Source organism: Bombyx mandarina, chromosome 23 (genome assembly GCF_030267445.1).
Source record: "Bombyx mandarina strain Sakado chromosome 23, ASM3026744v2".
Lineage (NCBI taxonomy): Eukaryota > Metazoa > Arthropoda > Insecta > Lepidoptera > Bombycidae > Bombyx > Bombyx mandarina.
This window is the reverse complement of record NC_143229.1, coordinates 526,891-544,649: the sequence shown is the minus strand read 5'-3', so window position 1 is coordinate 544,649 and position 17,759 is coordinate 526,891. Positions and strand designations below refer to the sequence as shown.

Sequence of the window (17,759 nt, the reverse complement as noted above, 5' to 3'; positions counted from 1 at the left end):
GGCATTTCCAACGTTTCCAATAGTTTCTGTGGTCGCGAATAATATCCTCTTTGTTTCTTAAATTCGTGTCAGTTCGTTTTGTTTGATCCCGTAAGTGAAAGTGCAAGAGAAACTTAGATCTTCATTAAACTACAAATATTTTTGAGCTTAGCTGTTCAACACCAAATTATTCTAAAATTGGTAGGGGACTTAACAGTTAAAATAATTCCTTTACGATAAATACAAGTGAAGAATGTGATAAGGTCATTATTTATTATTTAAAAAAGGATGTGTGATGATCTCATCGTAATAATAATCAGTCAATCAATTAATTGAATGAATGAATAAGCTTTTATTCAGACCCATATTAAAAATATATGATTAAATATAAAAAACAAAAAACTTAAATTTAATGTAAACCTTAATCTAGTCTCTTAATTGAATTTTTTACTTTTTTTCTGTAGATCTGTTTCAATCGATCAATCAATAGATTAAATAAACTTAAAAATAAAATCGTGAAAGCAATTCCATTTTTGTGAATTAAATTAACTACACAGGGAATAATTTAAACCACCCACCCTCGTGCGAGAGTACAGAGACGAATAATAATTGATCGTTTGACAAATGGACTTGATATTTGCAGCTTTTTGTTTGGATACCTAATAAGTGTTGTCATGTTATTAACAGCTACTAGCTCCTTTCCGTACTGAATCCATTCCATTGGAATTATACCTTTAAGTCAAATTAATTTCAGTTTCATTATGTTTACCCACGTTAGCGTAGAAAACGAGTGATAATGTTTTTATCGGGGCAAAACGCACAAACACAGGACGTGCAATTAACAAAACCCCGGCTTGTATAAACGATTAAATTGATCTAAATTATTTACAGTTTGAAGGAAGAATAATTGCCGAGCGTAAACAAACATGACTGAACATTCAAGCGGTATTTAATTTTACCGTCCTTGAGACGACATCAACTGCTGCTCAACAGTAAAACTACTATGGGTTAGCGCAGACTAGACTTGATTGAGATTAATTTTTAGCTTTTCCGATTCAAATTTCCAGCTCATGTTTTAAGATGATTAATGAGGAGATTGAACTTCTGTAGGGAAATACCCGAGTGATTAAATTAGACGCACTTGAGTAGAAATTAACTGATCTAGAGTGAAACGTTCAGTGAAAATAAAATTGACAACGACAAAAATCATTACACCTTATAATTTTTCCAATGATTTATCATCAGGTACACATTTTATCAGCCACATTACGTACGTGAATCTAGCGATAAAACAACGATTACATACTAGATACCGTAAACCAAACAGGTTTTATTACATTCACAATCATTCAAGTGAACAGAAAAAAAAGAAACTGTGTTCGTATTATCTTAAATGGAAAATAACTAAGTCCATAGAAAAGGTTAGGGTTCACTCCAGAAATAATAGATTATTTTTTTCCTACCTACGCTGATGGTCTTGAGAGAATATTTCAGCGTAACCTTAACGAGTAGATGAGGTCGCGGGGCTCAAATCCGACGAAGTTGCTAACACTAACCCTAGCAGGAGTAGTGCTTCGCAGAATCTACCGGCGGATCGGAAACGCGACCCACTGAGTAGATCCGGCGAGAGACTCAGTGGGCTGTATCTGTGGGTTAACTTACTCGCCGAGCCCTTCGTCGCAAGCGACGGGTTCGACGACAACGATGACCAGTGCTTGTAGTACCTAAAAACACCGTTAGTGGATGGGGTGGATCCGAAATGACGTGCTTTGGGCGACGTGGACTGTTTACCATTCGGTCCGCAGGATCGGAAATGGAAATAATAGAAATAAAGCGAGCGAGATATAAGAGACAGGAATGTTCGAGTCGGGGTAGGGGGGTAGATATCAACTCATTACGTTACATTTAATTGAAACTGCTATATTGAAGTATTGAAACTTTAGTCTCATCAAACTTCATCAGTCATCAAAGTTTAGTTTTAATTAGTCATTTTTTTTTTCACGTTACGATACGTTTATTGAATTGTGCTGTGAATCCCTCTCGTAAATGTTTCGGCATTTATTGCAATATTACAACATAACCTTATAAATTTTGTGAAACACCAATAAGTGTCATGTTGAAATTGATGGGCGTCATATACAGCCCCGCAGCCGTTAGAAGTATTAGACTGTATTATGCCAGAACGAGATAATCTTTGGTCATATCACACCGATTACAGAAGAAAACTCTGTATTAGATGAGCTAATTCATTAGGATAACTTTAAAACTGTTTCAAGCAAATTCTAAATGTAGCTCTGCCTCAATCAGGGGCCACAGCCGTTATGAAGAATATGATCGAAATTACCTAGAATTTCTTCCGACGATATTGCTTCGAGGGATAAAAAAAAGTCTGTCCTAACTATGCAATTAAAGTTTACATCATGACACACTACTAGTCGTAAATTTTGTAACATAGTTGACAAACTAGTTAAAACTTTGCTAAACAATAAACAAGTTTTATCGTTTCGTTGCCCGTGAGGGTAGGTAGTAAACATTTTTAATGCAAGTTACAGCACTGACCGAACGTTCACGACAACAATAAAACTTTACAACACACTGTATAAGCTACATCGAGGGTAGTTTCAAGCGACCGCTTTATTTCATCTGTGCTTACCGCGTGTTTCATTAACTAGGGTATTCTCATTTGAAGTGACAAACAAAATGTATGGAATTACATTATGTAACGCCACTTTTCATAGGCTGAAACGTTTTAAAATACTTTTTTTTAAAGTGCGTTTGGCTGAAGAAATAATTTGCAGATTCTATAACAGTTTTGGAATTTTAAGTGTTCTATTTTTAATTATTTTGCATAGATCATATGGTTTTATGTGTACTCACCGTCCGCGTCTACTTCATTGATCATGTCTTGAAGTTCGGCTTCTGTGGGGTTCTGTCCTAGCGACCTCATCACGGTACCCAGCTCTTTGGTCGTGATGGTGCCATCGCCGTCTTTGTCGAACAGTGAGAATGCCTCCTTAAACTCGGCGATCTGTTCTTCCGTCAGCTGATCCGCCTGCAATATTTATAAGAGATTTAAAACACTATTTTTTTTAAATCAAATTCAAACGAATTTATCATAAAACGAATACAAAACAAACAATAGGTAGTAAAAATCTATCGCAAATCGAAGGCAGCCACTTCCTAACTGAAAAAAAAAAAAACCTTTACAAAACATTCAATCACAAAACCTCATTTGAATCAAATTAAAAAACGAACTGCATGATTCAACGCCACAGTAAAGGACATTAAAAAAAACTGTCAAGCAGAAGCCTATACGTACAGCCATGACGACCATAGTAGACGAGGATTCGCAACAGAAGACCGGCAGGCAGACTGGCAAAGTGCCAACAAAACTCTGCCGATAAGATATCAGGCAGAGATTATGTATAATTACCTACTCAAACTGACACGTCACAATGCGGCACAGATAAATATAACATACTGCATTGGAACATTTATCATTATGACTTGCGATAATGTTTATTGTTATTGATATAAACTTTTTAGACCGAATTTATAATTTAGCCTAAATCGTTTCGCGCTATAATTAGTAATACGATGGCACAAGCCACAATCGTGGATCCACAAGTTCCGATAAAGTTTGATTCAAATAGATTCCTAAATTGCAACATAACCTCATTTGGCACAAAATGTTGTTATCAAACACTTGGATCCGAACCTACATGGAAGTAAGCCTTACGAAAAATATTATTTGAAATAAATATGCGATTAGTCTCGGTAAGATATATATGATGTTCCACGACCGCACATTTCAATCATACCATTAAAATTACAACTTTTGTCGTATAAACTAACACTTGTACATTTTTTGCATGTACATAAAATATAATCATATTCTCAGGCGGAATCGTTTCGTTAAAGTTTATTTTGATAACAATATCATTTTGAAACGTATTCAACATATATTCGTATAGATTCGCTGATTCATGTTTAATTGATCCGAATAATGCACGGCTGTATTGTACAGCACTTAAAGTACTTCACGGCCAACTGCCATTCGACTAGGTGCCTGGCATTCTTGAGTGTACTGAGAACAACCTTACTTACCTAAGTAATTAGTGGAAGTAGAGAGTATTGTAGGCCTATACCAATAGGTACAGTTACAGTGTTATCTCAACAACGAAGCGAAGTAGTAATGCGTTCGTTTGAAATCGATCAATACAATTGAAACCTCCGCATTTTATCCCTCATAATGAGTAGAGGGAATTTAAGCGGTTACTGAACCTACACACGGATGAAACAAGATTAAAGTCTCAGTTACTTTGAACTATCGCCTATTATTCTACCATTCAAAACGCAATGCAGGAATATTGAACCGATGATAGAACCGGGTATGTGCAGATTTAGAATATACACCACCACCAAAGTATTGAAATTTTGGTTGTTGTGCGCCGAAAGTCTAACGATTAGTTAAGTCATGGTCTGTGGGTGAAAAGCAAGTGCCAAGCAACATTCAAATAGACACATTGTTTTTTCCCCAGGAAAACTAAGAATGCAGCTCCATTGTATGTCCAATCTCGAATCCACGACCGCTTGATTGAGATACTACTGTACTAAGAGCAATGTATTTTTTATTTAACTATGTATTAGTTATCAATAATATGAATAACTAAATGAATAAATCTAAAAAATATAGTGATGCACAGTCACTAACTTGTTCACATTGACACAGTAAAAAGAATACTAATATTACTTGATATACCTAACTATGTTGTATCCTACACAGGTATGAAATACTTTAGTTATGATTCAACATAGGAACACAAATGTATGAGGCATAAATTATTTTTTTTTGTGCAATTCCGATACAACTAGATATTTTTCATGTTGAATTATTATTTAATCTTGTTAGGGACATTAAACATTTGAGCTGAAATATCACTCCCTTTTTAATAAAATAATTTTAATAATGAACATGGTTAATGGACTATTTTTTATTAGCTCTGAATAGTCTCTTTAAGCACTATCGGGGGGTACCAAAATGGTGTTAGCCTAAGAATTGCTTAAACTACATTTGACAGGGCCACAAGAATTGATTATCTTAATTTTAGTTCCAAATGGCAGAATGTAAGGTAGGTAATATTATTTTATCATGTCATTTGAAGATTTATTTAAGTAAGGGTAATTTGGTCTTAGCAATTTTAGAAAAAATATTACACATATATTTCATTTTCACGTGATTTGTATTTTCAGATATTCTAATGCAGTGAAAATGCCTCTGCTTACCTTTAAACACTGAAAGACCTGTATTAATTATACCAATGGGCGTTAATAATGGTTCTCGTAATGTACGAGAGGATGTGCCCAACTATACTCTCAAAATTTCTTTTTACCAATTAAATTAAATTGAGTTTCAGATTAATCTCAACTCCTTGGATTTTCAAATAAACGCATCAGAAAAATATGGAGTTTCAGATATACTTATACAAATAAATTTAACTTAATTATGTATACACTTTAGGTGTTAAGTTGAGAATGCATATTTAGCATTTATCAAAGTTTACTACTAGTGTAATATACTCAAGCTAACATTTTATGACTTCATTTTATTGAGAAAATAACATTATAATATGCTCTTTCTACATAATTATTTGTTGCACAGTTTATTACTAGAACAATAGATGTAAAAAAATAGTTAAAGATTAGGATATGATTAAAAAGCAGATTCATCTGTATGAATTTATATACATTCATAGCCATTGCCAGACTATGTCTCGAGGACATGATCTGCTAACTTAGAACAAAAAATAAATTGTAACAAAAACTTTGAATGGCTGCAGAGAAAATATACCCGTTATACCACATATATAAGATCCCCATTATTTTACTGGCAAAAAACTTTCAATTATTTTTTTCAAACACGAGTATGGGTATTCTCCGCTGAAACAAAATAGAAAACAATGGCTAGGGATTTAGTCAGAAAAAACTGTAATTGCAGTTGGCCATAGGGACTACACCGATCCTTGTGATTTCAAGTATTTATATATTCTTAATTTCTGTGACTTCAAGCAAAGCAAATTTTGGTGTAAGCCAGATTATTCAAGACACCAGAATTCAGCCTTTAAAATATAACAAGAGCATGTAAAAAAGTTAATCGAAAAAAACAAAAATACATTAGTCATTTCAGCTGTATTTTTGGTTTAATAAACAAAAACTTATTTACATGATTGTTATTGTAAGTGGCACCGTACGACGATGAAAGCGACAAGTTTAGTTACCATTATGGAATTTCACAGCAAATGACCTGTTATGTACAACAACACGTCTAACGAAAAGAGTTTTACGTAGGTACAATATCAGATAATGACGATGAGTCAACGAGCGTTTGACAGTTGCGCCCGGCGATCGATCCTCTTAACAGCGGCCGCGGCCTTTCGACAATATACCCAAACTACAAAGCCATTTGTTTTCTTTCCAACGACGACCCTGCGCCGTTTCAACAGACATTAACGGCCAACTGCAAATTAAAGAACGTAATTTCACCGGCACCACCTATTAGATTATGGCGACCGTTGTTTCTGCACAGGCCCGTTTTTAAATATCGCAAAATCTAGTTTTTCAACACTGCTATGAAGTTTATCTATTTCGAAAGCCTCGCTGTGAGGCTTCAGTTACGCCTTCTGATACTTCTCGAATCCGCATTGCGGTAAAAAAACGGCCATCACAATAATATAATGGAGGCCGTCATCACTATAAACACCGATGCATAACTTCTCTGAAATACGACCCGGAAACTGTTCCTCGTGATCTTCTGAAGGCACTCCCGACACCTTTCAATAGAAATAGCACTCACCATTGTAGATTAACTTGGATTATCTGGAGCTACACTAAAAAATCACAGACTACGCCGCAAAAGCGACCACACGGACCGACGGCTGAAACGATACTGCCGCCCTCACTCGCGCGAGTGGCCTCGCTGAGAAACTCGGGATCGCGGTTCGGATCGAGCTCGGCCGCGAATCGTTCCGAATCGACTACTCGATTCGTCGCACTGTCATATCCGTCTTTCGTTCACGAGAAGGTTAGTTTCGCAAGCTGCAGGGCGGAAACGGTCTACACAATGATTATCCTCGGAACGTCCAAGTCCATGTTTCGGGACGCACAACACAGGATTAAATTTGCTCTGCAAAGGATAGTCGGTTTTATAAGGGGCGGGTGCGGCGGCGTAGAGCGCGAACCGGCGCGCGCCGATTGGCCGCCGCGCACCTGCAATGCGTCACTGCGGCCGCGAGCCCCACGCCAGCGAGAGCGGCGCCCGCCCGTGCCCGCTCCCGAGCGCCGCTGCCCCAGATCCGCGCCGCAGTGCCGCCCGCAGGCGCCGCTAACGAGATAACACGGGCTTCCCGACGCCGCGCCCCCACACACGCATTCCTATTGAAAGTAAACGTTGCCCTATCTTGTCGCAATATCAACTTCACTATGATTCGCACGTAATCGGAATGCCGGAAATAATAAATATTTAAAAAACAAAAAAACGATTACTATAATTTCCTATCAATTAATAAAGACAATTGAAATAAGACAGTATGTACCTACCAAAGTTATCTTTTTTATTTAAAGATACGTAAAAGCAAACTAAAATATGAATTTGTAGATTGTTTATGATCGCTTTATTGTTTACGGGTTTATTGACCCTGAAAAATCAAACAAAGGCTTCAGGTTCGATTTAGTATCTTAAATATTTTTAGCATCTGGGGCTCTAGGTATATTTGTTCTCGTCTCGTGTATATATTTCCAGTATACATGATACAAGAAAAATCTAGCTTGACACCGTTAATTGAGTACTTTTATTTACAATGTGTGCAATGAGATGAAATTAAAAACACACGTCGAAAATATTTATGAAGCATTGTAAGAACGCCGTAATATTAGTACTGGTCACAAAGAAGATTCTTATTACATTGTAGAAGTCATTATAGTAACGAAATTTCTCTCAGATTAGATGGTTTTAAAATTATAATATTATAATATATTTAATTAGGTAATTTACGTTAAAAGTTTTAACTCATTTTAAGAAAATAAATTAATCACCAAAATTATTAAATAATCGATTGTCGCTTGTAAGTATCGATTTTATGCATGTCAGGAAACACATCACCATTGTTTAGATGACAGTACTACCATCTGTGATTGAGTCTTAGAACTAAATTGATAAATAAATGAAAGTTTTCCGCCAAATTGTCACAAGCTCCGTGGGTATTGTTTAATTAAAATTTACTTTTTACATTCTAAGCATTTAAAAACTTTATTCGCACTTGAAGTCATTATCTAACACGTATTTGTTTAATTAGTAAATTTCAACATACAATATACAATACAATACAACATACATACAAAATACAATGTTTTAAAGTTTTTTTGCGTTTAAGTTTGGTTTTTGTTCTATAAATATAATTTTATGTAATTAATAAAGGATTTGATTTGAAATTTGGTTTTTGTTATTTCAATAATATTGGCAACGACAAATGTGCTTGCAGATTGCTTTTTTTTTTTTTTCCTACCTACGATGGTAGCCTGGAGCGGCTATTCCAGCGTAACCGTGGCTAGTAGGTGAGCTCACAGGGCTCAAACCTGACGACGATGCTAACATGAACCCTAGCAAGAGCCGTGCTTCGCAGAATCTACCACCGGATCGGAAACGCGACCCTCTGAGAAGATCCGGCGAGAAACTCAGTGGGCTGTGTCTGAGAGTTAATTTACTCGTCGAGCCCTTCGTCGCAAGCGACGGGTTCGACGAGAACGGTGACCGGTGCTTGAAGTACCTAAAAGCACCGTTAGTGGATCGGGAGGATCCGAGATGACGTGTTTTGGGCGACGTCGACTGCTTTCCATTCTGTCCGCAGTATCGGGAATGTGCAGATTGCAAGTTGCAGTAGTGACTACCACTCACGATCTGTGGGCTTAGTGCGAGTTTTTTAATGTTCTCGATAGCGTAAAAGTTATGTAAAATTTGTATGCAGTTGGAATAGCGCCCCTAACGGCAAACGTAGGCATACGTTCCAACACCATTCAAATTTGAGTTAACTTTTACGCTATTGAGAAAGTTAAAAAAACTCGCACTAAGCACACTGGTGGAATATCAGATGCTTTACTTTATACCTGCGAGCTACCAACACAGATGAAAAATAAATTTACCCAACATATTCTAAATTTTTCATAGTTTTTCTAGATAGGCTTATCTTATTTATCTTTTTTATAATAAAAACTATTTGTTTAAAGTAAATAATGACACTCAATAATTATATTATTATTATCAATTATATAATTATACTACAGTAATACAATACAATAGTTCAATTATTGTAGTACTACATACATAATAACTACTCTTTTATTTGTATCTACTTATTAATGAATATTAAAAAAAATATATAATAATATGTTCGTTGTTTGTGTTCCATCCATACGTAGCGTCTTTTACTCGATGGTTTGTCAGGTTTAGAGGCTGCTAGAATAGGTAGGAAAAAAATATCGATGGTATTGAAATTTTGTACATCTATTTATTGCGCTTTGAGGCTTGGTATACTCGTATGATACAGTACAAACTATACATATAGTATTGTATATGCTAGAGATGCGTATATCTTGTTTCTACTAGTATTTTTATTGCTTAGATGTATGAACGAGCTCACGGCCCAGCTGGTGTTATTAGTAATAACATTATGGAATTATTCTGGAATGTTCGATTGCATTGCTTTAAAATTCTAATTTGAAGGATCGCTGAAGATTTATACCCCTCGTCTTTACGGACTATATGTTTCAATGTTGGGGTGTACGTGCTGGTGTCTTTCCGACTGTCATGACCGCTAACCGACTGTCGTACTGCGATGATGTCTGTACTCGAGTGACGGTCGACGTCAACAACTTTTTACTAGCTAACATGAGCCTACGTGTTAGTTCCACCGTCCTGTCTATTTCCTCCATAGCCGTTATTCCATTTTTTTTTATTACCCTTGTAGGCAGACGAGCATACGACCCACCTGATGGTGAGTGGTTACCGTCGCCCATGGACTTCAGCAATGCCAGGGGCAGAGCCAAGCTGCTGCCTAACGGATACTTGATGACGGAGGCTTCACGTCTACAGGTGGATGGCGGCAGGTATGCTGTGATGCCCATGAGGCTTGGCCGCTGCTAACACCGCGTGGCCCTTGCAATATTACGAGGAGCGGTCAAATAACTCGCTACGAATAAAGGTACACGACCTTTTGTTTTAAGTTGTTTTGTTTTAAATATGTAGGTTCATAATAATTTTTATTATTTTGGTTGAAAAAATACGTTTTGCCATATGTTTAGATGGCGTGTTCTTGAGTGGGTAATCCCATTAATTTGTTAGTGTAATTAGCGAGAGTGGGGTGCGGTTTCGGCTGCTAGTGTCATTCGGGTTCTAATAATTGCTTTATGCGCAAACTACACTTTTAATTTTATTATGTGTGACGAACGTCACAGGGTTGTGGTAGAAATAGATTATTCATTAAAGATCCTTTATTTTGTTTATATTAATATTATACGACTCTTACATTGCTATCAGTTTGGGATAGTACGATTATTCTATCAATACAGATAAGCCTTCAATCTTACGTGTCAGGACTGTCAGGTTTGGCAAAGGCAACCGTGCTGTTGTGTTTGTTGTGATGGACTCGATTGGTTACTTAGCATCTGTTGGACCCTAAGTTCACCTATCTTATACTCGTAAAGCACAGGTCATTGCTTTCGTCGAACCGATCATCGGAAACGATGACCGGTGGTTCATCGTTCAACTTAACACCACATTGAGTTTCTCACCGAATCTTCTCAGTGAGTAGCGATCCCGATTCGATAATAGATTCAGCGAACCTCTACTTTTGCTAGTGTTATCAATTGTTATGAGGCTGAGCCTTATAACAATTGTGTATGTAATGTGTGTGTGTGTATAATATACGGTGAAGTCAGAATAACCTCTTCGAGCCTACTGGCAGTAGGTAGGCCAAATAAAAGTTAATGTCAACGTAGAGCAACCGCACAAACGCCTTGTACTGTCTCCCCGCAGTTACAAGTTTTCCTAGGACTGCAGTTACTGCTACTACTGCGCTGGCGCTATGATCCCAAAGTGGGTCTTGGCCTCCGACAATAAGCGCCGCCATCCATCCAGCCGCTGCGTAACACCTTGCCAGTTCGGCACTTGGAGATCGCTTGAAGATCCCTACCCAAAGCATCAGACCAGCAGTACTTGGGCCTTCGTTAGGAATGCACATGTATCTGCTTTAATTCAACTATTTAAAAAAAAATCGCGATTGTGCAGTTGTCTGATACATTGGTCTGAACCAAAACACATGATCGAAGAGCGTGCTGAGTGTTCACGTAATCTTGAACAAAAACATTCACCAATTATTTATTATTTTTAATTTATCGCATGTTTTACATTATAAATTAAAATTGCATAATTCCACATTTGTCCTTTATCTAGAAACACCGAAGAATTCTAAATAAAAAAGATGTTTTATGATTTTATTTTGAGTTGTTTTCAGTATTTCGGTTAAGCACAGATCCCTTCCCTATTTATTAGAGCAATTTTCAATAATGAGTTTAAGCACGGTGGTGACGGAACAAAGACATTTCGTAATATTGACGTTATGTTTGAAGAGGACACAAGTACTCAACACACTACGGACAATAGCGCTTCTTTGTGGAATCTTAGACTTGTAAACAGAAGCACGAGTAGATACCATTTAGGAAAGGAAGACAAAGAAAATATCGACGAATTAAAGGCAATGAACCTTTATTAAAATAACTACGTAATAAAACCGAATTAATTTGTTACACGGCTTAATTTATTTTACCTATAAAAAAAACTGGTTTGCTTCAAAACCTAATATTACAATAAAACGGCGTTCTTCGGGAATTAGCAGGCATGAATAGAGTAGCACATGTTGAAGCTTAATTTACTTTAAGAAGGTTTTGAATGTCTTCAAGGTAGGTGAGCGTGTATCATGTGAGGTGTCATTTGGTTGTAGAGACTGTTAGTATGAGGAAAAATTTGGAAGCGTATTGTAAATCACGGCCGCGGTTCCAGGTGATGACTGATAAAATGTGTCGCAACGCAGGGCGATACGGTGGTAAAACACTGATGAAGAGATCATGTCAAGACGATGATGAGGTTTTAGCACTACCTACGGAACATGAACTAACCATTCTTTTTTTTTATTGCTTAGATGGGTGGTCGAGCTCACAGCCCACCTGGTGTTAAGTGATTACTGGAGTCCATAGACATCTACTAAATGCGCCACCCGCCTTGAGATATAAGTTCTAAGGTCTCAAATATAGTGACTACGGCTGCCTCACCCTTCAAACCAAAACGCATTACTACTTCACGGCAGAAATAGGCAGGGTGGGCGATCAACCATTCGGCGATCATTAATGAACCAGAAGACATCGGACCGTATTTTTTCGTTTTATAAAATTGGACACTACTCCTGTCCCTTTCCACTTGCTCTGAACACTCAATTTTGAAAATCTTGAGATTATTTAGCATGAAAGGGTTACAGTTAATCTGCCTCGCTGGATCAACTGGATAAAATAAACATTTTTGTTTTTTTTCATTCCTAAAGATTGCATTGCTAATAAATAAATAAAAAAACAAAGCCGGCTAGTTCCTTCCGTCGCGTCCTGAGCAACGTCGCGTCTTATTTCCGGACCGGTTGTGGAGACAGCGTTAAAGTTTGCCTTCGGCTAATATTATTTTTTTCGCTGACAAATTGAAGTGAAAAGTTCCGTGTTCAACGCTTTGCTAGACTATTGCAATTTACAATATGATTTCAATATTTTTATTTCACAGTTGTATCCGTTTACATAACTATTAAAAAATGAAGCTGTAGTACCCTCCGAGCGACTATGTTAGAGAATCATTTGCTTATTCCTCATTTCAAGCAAAAAACGCCACGTTAACGATTATTGCTTAAGTACCAGTAGTGTAAGCCACCTTAAATACAGGCGCTGCACATGAATTAGTAGTGCTCTCCAATAAACACCAATAAGTCGTGAGGCCCTTCGGGCGGCCCATCGGGAATCTACAGAACTTCGAAGGCATTATAGATCTTAAGGTCGAAATACTACGCCACGTCTGTCCTTTTGGCCCTCCCGCGAAAAACCTCTAAAAAGTTGGAAGTTCTCGACCGGTCGAACCACTATTTCAATCACTTGGGGGGCTTTATTAAGCTTTACTTAAGTCCAACTTTCAGGATTGTACCCTAAAAAATAGCGCGTATATGTCCTTATTACTGGCAAGAATACACCGTTTACCATTTTCCTCGTGATAAATAATGAAATAAATTTCCAGCAACGATTCGGACACCGTGAAATGGCCCGCCATTGTCACCCTGCAAATAACACAATACGGATGCGTCAACAATAAATTGCGTTAACGTTTATTCTCTGAGTAAAGCCTGGATCAACTTCCACCCTTGACTCTGCGTAGTACCCTCTATGTGACCCTCTATAAACTACGCCGGTAATACCTGAGGTATGTTTGCGTATTACATATCATTCAGGTCCATTTTTGCCAATACAGGTATATATAAAAGCTTTCAGCTTTTAGAATCTCCACTGCGGTATATCTTGCATACTGTATATATTCATATACACATAGATGTAAGTGCCTTTAGATGCCACCACCCATCTCCAGACATGTTAACATTAAGTTATTGTTACATTCTAGAATCTAGATCAATACATTTGCCTAGCATAGTTTGTTGGTTATTCTTTTAAAATTACAATTTATTTTACGGTGTCTTTCAATTTTGTTAATTTATTCTAGCTGGTGTATCGAGTACTTTTTGTAATAAGCCTAATAATTTGGGATTTAATATGTTTGTTTATTACTTCAGAGACAAATAGAATCTTTGTAAAAAGTTTATAGGGAATAATGGATACACAAGGTGGGTAGCGGAGTTGAGCTCATGGCGTTACGTTGTTCGTGAGCGGCAGGGACCACTTCCTCTCAGGTAGGCCGCAATCTCATTTTCCACAATCGGAACTGGTTCGTGATAAGTACATTGCAAAAGCTACTACGAAACGAAGACTTCAATCTTTAGTTTTACATTTGGATTTGGTCACTTATATCCAAATGCAGGAAGGGCAGCTCCTGGGTCACTGGGTGATTAATGGGTACCGTCACATATGATTTTGATTTGTGAATGTGATTTGACGTATTTCATTAGAAAGATTAGTTGGGTTGGAAGCCTGGGATTCGAACACCGTTGCATCGCTAGATACGAATGCACCGAACGTCTTATCCTTTAGGCCACGACGAGTTGAGCGTCGATCATGACTGCTACAGAGACATTTTATTTGTAAACCAGATTGTCAACTTCTTATGTGCTGTAATTTTGGTAGTTTGGTGTTACGTTAGTCTGCAATTTGAGACACGCTAGGTTTGGCTAGTAAGAATCACGTACAAATTAAAAGTTTCGTTCTGTTTAATGCGGTCTATCGAAACTTAAGCTGCTGAATCAAGGAACTAGGACATATAAGATATATGGGAATCTATTTGTCTATCCATAAGTCGTGAACAAAACGACCTCTAATAATTCCTACTATATTATGGAAGTGGAAATATTTTTACCTTTATACCAGCACACTTTCTGTACCCGTATACCAGAACAGTTACTGTAGCTCCGTACACTTACAAAGCATTTTTCAACTGTCGTATATAAACGACGATTTCTTTGCGTTATGAATGGCGCATAAACATGTGATGCAGGTCGCACGCACTAACAGGGGTAGGTAAGGAAAAGCAGGTTTCAAGTTAGGGTTCCTTAATGTGGGGTGACAGAATATATTTTATAATGCTGCTCTAAGACTTATGTTTTTGCTCGTTGGACCTTTTCAGGTGCTTAGACCTGCTAACAGTATTCTTCAAAATTAACTTTGACTAGGAATTAATTTCGAAGCTTTTTTTTTATTACTTAGATGGGTGGACCAGCTCACAGCCCACCTGGTGTTTAGTGGTTACTGAAGCCCATAGACATCTACGACGTAAATGCGCCAACCACCTTGAGATATAAGTTCTAAGGTCTCAAGTATAGGCACCCTTCAAACCGAAACGCATTACTGCTTCACGGTAGAAATAGGTAGGGTGGTGGTATCTACCCTCGCGAACTCACAAGAAGTCCTACCACCAGTAATTACGGAAATTCAAATTTGCGGGTCGTCGTGGGCTAAAGGACGAGACGCCTGGTATAGCATGTGGTGTGGTACAATCTAAAACTCATTCGGACCGCGATCGTGATCAAGGAATAACATTCATATTTTTTAAATTAATGCTCTCTTGCAATTGCTCGGTGGGACAGAGAGCTTCCTCAGTACTATGCCATTGCGTTCTGTTCTGGACTAAGTTGTTTCCGTCGACTCAAGTCATCAGCCCGACCGTCTTCAGTTCTTCTGCACATGCCCACGTTTCCATTTCCCCTGTGGAGTTCATTCCATCTCCTAGGAATATAGCTCGAAGGACGAGATCAATCCACGTTCACTTTAATTCCTTGATTTAGTGGCTCCACATACCATCATTGGAGATCTATAAGAAGGAATAATAAAAGAAGAAATAATATACCTAGAGTAATTTCATTGACATTTTGTACGTAACTATTTTTTAACTTGATCCTGATTCTTACGTATTTATCAACGGAAACCAACTGAATGTGCCGTTTATTTAGAATCCTAAGCATGCGAATGAGCCGCACCACGCATTCGAAGTGCGAATCCTTATCTATACGAATTATATTCAGTGCGTCATAAACATATGATGAAGTATTCTATGTTCATTTTTTACAGCATTCAAACTTAAGTTCTAATTCCTGTAGTTTAAGGTTTATATTTAAGAAATGGATAGTGCAGAGATAGGACTAAATGGTTCTGAATTTGAGGGTACAGCTTTATGGAGCTCAATGCTACGTGCCTGTCGCATAAACACATCAGGGGATGAATGAAGACTGCGGGAGCTGTCTGCTTTAACTAGATAATATATTATTTTAATGTCCTATAACGAATAACTATATATTTTATGTTAGTATAAAATATTGTAGATCGTCAAACCTTTTCAGAGGTAAAAATTCTAGTAAAAATGTAATGCAATATTTGTCTTGGTCTAAATTTTTCTTCTTCAAATAACTACAAAACATTTTCTGCTTTGATGTTCTCGAAAGAATAGAAAATTCTAGAAGAGCTCTTTTATATTTAGTCATACCCTGGGCATTTAACATAGTTGGTTTTTAATTATTATTGCAAACTGTAAAATTACTTTTCAACAGTTTTCACTGGTGGTAGGACTTCTTGTGAGTCCGCACGGGTAGGTACCACCACCCCACCAATTTCTGCCGTGAAGCAGTAATGCGTTTCGGTTTGAAGGGTGGGGCAGCCGTGATAACTATACTGAGACCTTAGAACTTATCTCAAGGTGGGTGGCGCGTTTACGTTATAGATGTCTATGGGCTCCAGTAACCACTTAACTCCAGGTGGGCTGTGAGCTCGTCCAACCATATAAGCAATAAAAAATAAAAAAAACACGGTGTATGTGTAATGTTTTCTTTTTTACAATAAAATTGACAATTTACAAAGAGAATATAATATATACGTATGTGTTGTGTCAAATACACGGTAGTGTGTGTAATGTTTTCTTTATTGATTTAATGTATTTTAAATGCATATTTTTTAAAAAATATTAGCATTCTGCACTTCTTCTCTACATTCTCTATAAGTGTGGGAAATTTCATACTCCTCAGTCCGGGCAATTTTCGTAAAAAGGGATACAAAGTTTTTGATTCACGTATTAATATATAGATAGTAGATATTGCAATACGCGTTAGGATGGAATCAGTCCTAGTTGGCTAGTCATCAATCTAAATAACAATATAAATGCTAAATTGAAAGTTATTTGCAAGTTAATGTTAACGTGTGGCCGCAGTTAGTTCTGGTACCAAGTCTTGCATTCTAATGAACTCTGGGTAATTGCACCCACAGCTCCACGTTTTGAATAATAATTAATATGCACATTTCATTAAGCTCGATAAGAGTTACGACTTGGGGTGGGTTTTTCTGAAAACGAATTACTAAATAAAAACTGTACGTTATTGGTCGTTTTTTCTTCATTTAAATATTATTAATTAAAAATCGTTGTACTCGTATTTAGGTGTAATGTTTTTGAAGTCGTCGTGGCCTAAAGGATAAGACGTCCGGTGCATTCGTGTTGAGCGATGCACCGGTGTTCGAATTCCAGGCCGGTACCAATTTTTCTAATGAAATATGTACTCAACAAATGTTCACGATTGACTTACACGGTGAAGGAATTGTGTAATAAATATCAAACCTGCAAAATTATAACTTGCGTAATTATAGGTGGTAGGACCTCTTGTGAGTCCGCACGGCTAGGCACTACCACCCTGCCTCTTTTTACCGTGAAGCAGTAATGCGTTTCGGTTTGAAGGGCGGGGCAACCGTCGTACTGTAAAAACTTACCCCCGTATCTTTAGTCGTTCACACGAGCTTAACTCGACTCGACTCAACCTCCAACGCGCGTTTTGGTATGCTTAGTCGTAAAAATAAACTCCACTCAAACGTCCTTGGAAAAGTTTCCAAACCGGAGTGGAGTAAACGAACTGTCAAGTAAAGGTACGTCGCGACGTACCTTGAACGTTCCTCAAGGCTGGTTTTCTATCAAGGTCAAAATAGTATGTGGACCGCAAATGGAAATA

The 17,759-nt window shown here is 37.4% G+C and overlaps 1 protein-coding gene across 2 annotated transcripts in view; it reads right to left on the bottom strand.

Annotated features, from left to right (window-relative positions):
* LOC114250630 (calmodulin) overlaps positions 1-7,338 on the bottom strand; it is a 29,924-nt gene extending 22,586 nt beyond the window's left edge. Inside the window, exons 1-2 of one of the 2 annotated variants that reach the window (XM_028184587.2) lie at positions 6,833-7,338; positions 2,857-3,031 (exon numbers count right to left, since the gene is read on the bottom strand). In XM_028184587.2, coding sequence (XP_028040388.1) covers positions 2,857-3,031; positions 6,833-6,835 — 178 coding nt within the window. In that variant the 5' untranslated portion in view covers positions 6,836-7,338. Of the gene's footprint in view, positions 1-2,856; positions 3,032-3,298; positions 3,410-6,832 lie in introns of those variants that run through there. The other variant, XM_089737393.1, reaches the window with a different exon arrangement.
* Positions 7,339-17,759: the final 10,421 nt, after the last annotated feature.